Here is a 6,079-nt window from a genome sequence, read left to right as displayed (position 1 = left end):
AAATGCTTAGAGGTATTTCGTCTGTCTTTACGTTCTGAGTTCAAATTCTGCCGAGGTCGACTTATCCTTTCAGGGTCGATAAATTAAGTACCAGTTGTGTACTGGAGTCGATCTAATCAACTGGCCCCCTCTCCAAAAATTTTGGGCCTTATGCCTAGAGTAGAAAAGATTATTGAATGTACCCTTCCTGTTTTTAAGGTGGTAGGGTATTATATTAAGGAGACTTGGCTACTATTTCTAGCAGATAGTGTCTAATAAAAAGAAAGGAGGAAAAATCAATGGAAAGAAGCTCCTGAAAGCACTCACTTTGTTGGCAGCCAAGGAAGATGTGACTGATGAGGTCTTCAGCATTTGTTTGGTTACAACAAGAACGATAGAATTCAACAGCTTGGGCTGTCATTCTGACAAAATAACAAAAAAAAAACAATTTTAAACAAACCCATCAAACCCAATAAGAAAATTTCAACATTAATGTTTGTAAAAGATAAAACTAATAATTTAACACTTTCAGTCACAGGTCCAAGAGTGTAACGGGTTCTTTTACGTGCCACCAGCACAGGTGCCATTTGTGTGACACCGACATAATGAGAATAATGATTAGACAGGATGAAACAGACTTACCCATTGAACAGAAACGTAGTCAGCTTTAGTTTGATTTCCTCTGGAGACGACAGAGGAGGCTTTTTAACAGCCAGGTACTGTAGGGCCAGTTTATATTCTTCTTGATACAAGAGAGATTTTATCACTTGTCGATGCTGCCATTGGCCAAAAACAGAGGATTTTACCAAAGAGTAGAAAGCAACCTGAAATGACAGAAATATTCCAATTCAGTTTCCATTTCAAGAACAATTTCTTCACCTTGCCTCTCTTTCACCTGAGCTGTGAACCAACTCACTTCAGACTATCCTTGAAATTATAAAACGGGCTGCAACTACTGAAAATATGACTATCATCATTTAGCACCCATTTCCCATAACCCAATGCTATATCCACTTCAATGCTGTTAGCCCAGCACAATATAAGTATGGCTAGTTAGCCCAATGCTCTACGCTGTAAACCAATTAATCTAGCAATGTATGAATGGTAGAAATTGTGAATTTACCTCAAAGTCCTTGTGGTCAAGAAACCAGAATCCTGTAATAAGGTTCATGGTTTCTGTTGGTATGGAGAAGATCTGAGAGAAAGCAGTTACTTTAGCAGCCAACTGAAAGAGCAGAGAAGAGAGAAATCAATGAAGAAAGTAATCACAGTTTGTGGTTTCTAATACAGAATAAATAACTCTAAACAAACACGTGTGTGTGTGTATGTGTGTGTGTGTGTGTGTGTGTGTGTGTGTGTGTGTGTGTGTGTGTGTGTGTGTGTGTGTGTGTGTGTGTGTGCTTACAACATTTGCAACTAAGACTACAGCGGTGAGCTGGCAAAATCCGCATTTTGTCCATCTTTACGTTCTGAGTTCAAATTCTATCAAGGTTGACTTTGCCTTCCCTCCTTTCAGGGCTGATAAAAGGGGTAGCAGCTGGAGACTGGAGTTGATGCAATCCACTCCCCACAAGATTGCTGGTTTTGTGTCAAAACTTGAAACTCCAGTCTGCGAACTGGCAGAATTGTTAGCATTCCAAGCAAAATGTGTAGCAACATTTTGTCCATCTTTACATTCTGAGTGCAATTGACTAGACCCCTAACCCTCAAAATGGCTTGCCTGGTGCCAAAATTTAAAACCAATATCTACCTCTACACTATGTCAAGATCCATAAACAAACCACAAACTACGAACCTTTGAGTTGTCTTCCACTCCCAGTGAGGCTAAATCTAAAAAGAAATATCCAACTACACAATGTTTGGTGATCAATGAAACATCTTCCAGGAGGTAGATATAGAGTAATGCCTGAAACAAAGGAAAAACAGACAAAAATTACCATTTTGGAGGAAAAACAAGAAAAAAAAAAATCACCCAGGATCCTCCTCTTTGTGAAGTTAGGCCTCCCCTAAACCCATTTTGCCCCTTGTGCTCATTTCGTCTTGGATATGCTGAAGTTAGATACAGTAACTAGACAACACTGTAGCAATAACTTAGTATAACAAACTACATTCTACCGACACCCACAGCATAAACTACAATCTACCAACTATAATAAACTACACTATTACCATTAATAGTATAATCCACCATGGGCCAGTACAACCAACAATAAACTTGCCACTTTTTGGGGGAAAGTGTGAGGAGGAATGTCTTGGGACCTTGAAGTAAATCCAAGCAAAAACAACAGTTAAGGACTAAATGAAAGAAAGATTGAAAATTTAAATTAAAAAAACATTTTAACCCTTTTGATATCAACTCAGCTCAAATGGTTCTATGATATAATCTTACACTATTAAAGTGCTTTCATTTAAAATCTCTCATTAAAATTTCATCTTAATTTGTTCCATTCACCAAATCAATAATGACAGTTATTTTATTAAATTTGTTATTTTTGAAATTAATTGAAACAAAAACTGTTGAGCATTTCAACAGAAACATGGTAACGAAAAAGTTTGCAGAGTTTTGTATCCTAAAGCTAGATATGGTGACATAAAGGGGTTAAGCTGAAAAAGGGTTCAATTCATCTCCCTCCCCTCTACTTACACTTATGCTTGGTGGTGGGTATAATTCATTTCCTCCATCTTGTTTCCAGACATCATAGACAGACGGTGCCATGTTAGCAATTAAACCGTCTATCATTAGTAACTCGTTAGGCTTTAGGTCACTGAAACAGACAGAAAATAATTAGGATTAATACCAGTAATTAACGGTTAATATATTTTGTAAACACTTTTATAAGCATAGTTGAATAGATATAGAGTTTGGTTTGTAACCACTGGTTTTGAGTTCCATCTCACTGCAGAATTCCTTGGGTACCTCATCTTCAAGTGAACTAATGCCTCATCAGGGGAACTGGTAGATGGAAACTGTTGGAATCCCAGTAAATGTCTGGTTTAAGTCCAGCTCAAATATCAGAATTACTTGAGGTCACTGGCCAGAGGTGAAGATGTTGGCAGATTCAGATAAAGAAAGAAAGAATGAGAGAGAAACAAAGACACGAAAAAGGGGTACTTCATGTGGTGGATGTGAGGAGGGAGAAAAATCAAAGAACTGAATTTGGCTGCTGCTGCTGGGCAGAATCAGAGCTGAACAGGGGCTACACAACACATATTTATCTTTCATCTTTTGCTTGTATCAGTCATTGGACCGCGGCCATGCTGCAGTACCACCTTGAATTTTTAGTCAAATGAATCAACCCCAGTGCTTATTTTTAAAAACTTTTTAAGCCTGAGACTTATTCTATATACAAACAAACACAATGGGCTTCTTTCAGTTTCCATCTACCAAATCCACTCACAAGGCTTTGGTTGGCCCAGGGCTATAGAAAACACTTGCCCAAGGTGCCATGTGGTTGAGAAGTAAACTTCTTACCACACAGCCATGCCTGTGCCTACAATAAATCCATAAAAACTATCCAAATTCACTGGGAAGGGGAGAAGGAGGAGTGTTCCATTGAATCAGAGTTGGAGAAGAATCCAGCAAGACATTCCTACCTGTTTAATTGCTTTATCTCAGTGCGACGTTTTGAGAATTCTTCAAACAGGTTCAACCGAGGGTATTTATAGAGACCAGGGGTATCATTTGCCAATTCTGAAACAAAAGAAAGAGAAAAAAAACATTTCAATGTGAGAACAGAAAACTGTGCCATGAAATCCCTCCTCATTATTCATGCAGTAATGAGACATATTAATTTAAATTTGAACACTACAATGATGTTAGCCAGGTTGGTATTAAGAGGTTGAACCCTTTCGTTACTGTATTTATTTTGAGATGCTCTGTAATTCAATGGGGCCAGACTTGTGCCATTCTGTGCCACACTAAATCTCCCTGAGAACTAAATTAAGGGTAGGCATGTCTGTGGAGCGCTCAGCCACTTGCATGTTAATTCCACCAGCAGGCTGTTCCATTGATCGGATCAACTGGAACCCTCACTGTCCTAACAGATGGAATGCCAGTTTAAGAGGTTTAAGACAACACCATCCTCCTTTAACGTCCATTTTCCATGCTGGTATGGGTTGGACTAAATAAACTTAGATACAACAGTAGCAAACTGAGACAAGAAAACAACAATGCAACAATATATTAATTAGTCCACTCTGTAAAGTGGTTGGCATTAGGAAGGGCATCCAGTCATAAAGACCATGAGAAAACAGACTGCAGCTTGGTGCAGTCTTTTGGCTTGCTAACTCCTGTTAATCCATCCAACCATGCCAGCATGGAAGATGGACATTAAATGATGATGAAGAAGAAAGGCACTCACCATCATTCTCTGGCAGAAGACCAGCTTCAACAAACCATATCACAGCTTTCAAGTGATGAGACAGAAGTTGTAAGGCATCAAGTTTCTGTTTGAGTTCTTCAATCCCTGCAAAACAAAACAAGAACAAAATGTTAAGTTCCTTTCGTCTTTGAGGCTGGTCAGAATTAAAACAATCGTCCCATCCAGGGGTGGAATATATGTGCCACAGAAGCCAGCCCTATGAGTCTTTATGACATGGGAAGGAACTTGATTCCCATAAACATAGCAGTAGAAAGTCCTCATGAAAAACAAGAGACCATTCCAATCTTACAAGTGCAGGAAATTGGACATAAAACAATGCTTTAAGAGAAAGAAATGAAGACTTACCATTCTCTGTGGTGGGCACGGAACTTGCAATAAACTTGTGGAATATCTGAGCTAAGTAGGTGAACTTCTGTAGACATCGGTGCAAACCCTGGATACATGTGTCATCTATAGGGAGGCCAGACCAGTCGAAGAAGTGTTTTGCTGTGAAAATAATAAACATACTCATCAGTTTACCTTTCTATGTGTTTCAGGCGTTACCACCACCAATTGCCAAGTGGTGTAGTGGGGCACAAACACAAATACACATTGATGTATATGATGCGCTTCTTTCAGTTCCTGTCTACCAAACCCACTCACAAGGAAATTAATATGGACAAGCAAAAAACAATTGAAATTCAAGTAAATTGTTTTCGGTGAACTCCATTCCAAATTCTAACAGGAACTTGTCAAAACACTTACTGTTACTGTCTATAGCTTCCTTGATTTGAACCACTTTGTTCCAACTCCAATCAAGTAAATATTTCAGGGTACACTTTTGGGCAGTGAATTCTGAAAGAAAAGATCATTTTGTTTAATAATTACATTCAAATTAATTACACTCAAAGCTGCTATAACCTAAGCATCTAACTTTTTAGCATTCAAACAGGCCATATCCAGTCCAAATATTCTACCTGTTTTATGTTCAAACTGGCCAAATCAAGCCTCTCTCACCCTCCTGACAATATCATTGTAAACATAGAAATCACATCATCAAAATCACAAAGCTATGACATAATGCATAATTAATTTGATGGATTAATCTGAATGCTAAATGGTTCAAAATTGCTTAAATTTAAAAATCAAATCTTAATGTATAACTGATTATTCATAAACCATTTTTGGTACCCAATTTCTGCTGAAATACACCACCTTGGTTCCAATTAATTTTGGAAATAACAAAGAATCTTATAAAACAACTGTCCTTATTAAGTTGTTGTCTGAAACCCTATCCATTGTGTAAAGGTGGTTGGCATTAAGAACATCGAGCTGTAGAAACCATGCAGATGTCGAATATTTTGCACTTTTTCTATTTCCCCTCTTACATAAGTGAAATCTCATCAGAATCAACTCTGACCCTTATCTTTAAGAGACCTTGATGGAGACAAAAGGGGAAACTCCCCTTACAACTTTATGGCTTTCTCAAGAGAAATATTCATTTTGCTTGTTAAAAGTCCTACTTGCCTCCTTCAGCCCATTCATCAATACATTTCAGGGTCACGTTTACCATGTGGTGCTCCAGGCACAAAGAAAGCAAAGCTTCTCTCTGGAAACCCTACAAAAATAGAAAGGGAAAAAAAAAATTCAACACAATGAAATAGAATCTTCAACCAATTTTTTGGCGAACAGTAACTAAATCTCTGTTTTACTTAGATTGCAGCCCTGGTTAAGTGTGG

General features: G+C 38.1%; 1 protein-coding gene across 1 annotated transcript in view; it reads right to left on the bottom strand.

Annotated features, from left to right (window-relative positions):
* Positions 1-6,079, bottom strand: part of LOC106882116 (protein ELYS) — an 18,715-nt gene that overhangs the window by 2,961 nt on the left and 9,675 nt on the right. The window contains exons 15-25 of the mRNA XM_014932675.1: positions 5,868-5,958; positions 5,106-5,195; positions 4,707-4,847; positions 4,341-4,445; positions 3,574-3,670; positions 2,624-2,744; positions 2,149-2,274; positions 1,775-1,885; positions 1,103-1,204; positions 622-803; positions 307-401 (exon numbers count right to left, since the gene is read on the bottom strand). Coding sequence (XP_014788161.1) covers positions 307-401; positions 622-803; positions 1,103-1,204; positions 1,775-1,885; positions 2,149-2,274; positions 2,624-2,744; positions 3,574-3,670; positions 4,341-4,445; positions 4,707-4,847; positions 5,106-5,195; positions 5,868-5,958 — 1,261 coding nt within the window. The remainder of the gene's footprint in view (positions 1-306; positions 402-621; positions 804-1,102; positions 1,205-1,774; positions 1,886-2,148; positions 2,275-2,623; positions 2,745-3,573; positions 3,671-4,340; positions 4,446-4,706; positions 4,848-5,105; positions 5,196-5,867; positions 5,959-6,079) is intronic.

Source organism: Octopus bimaculoides, chromosome 26 (assembly GCF_001194135.2).
Source record: "Octopus bimaculoides isolate UCB-OBI-ISO-001 chromosome 26, ASM119413v2, whole genome shotgun sequence".
NCBI lineage: Eukaryota > Metazoa > Mollusca > Cephalopoda > Octopoda > Octopodidae > Octopus > Octopus bimaculoides.
The sequence above is the reverse complement of the archived record's forward strand: the minus strand, read 5'-3'. Positions and strand labels throughout refer to the sequence as shown.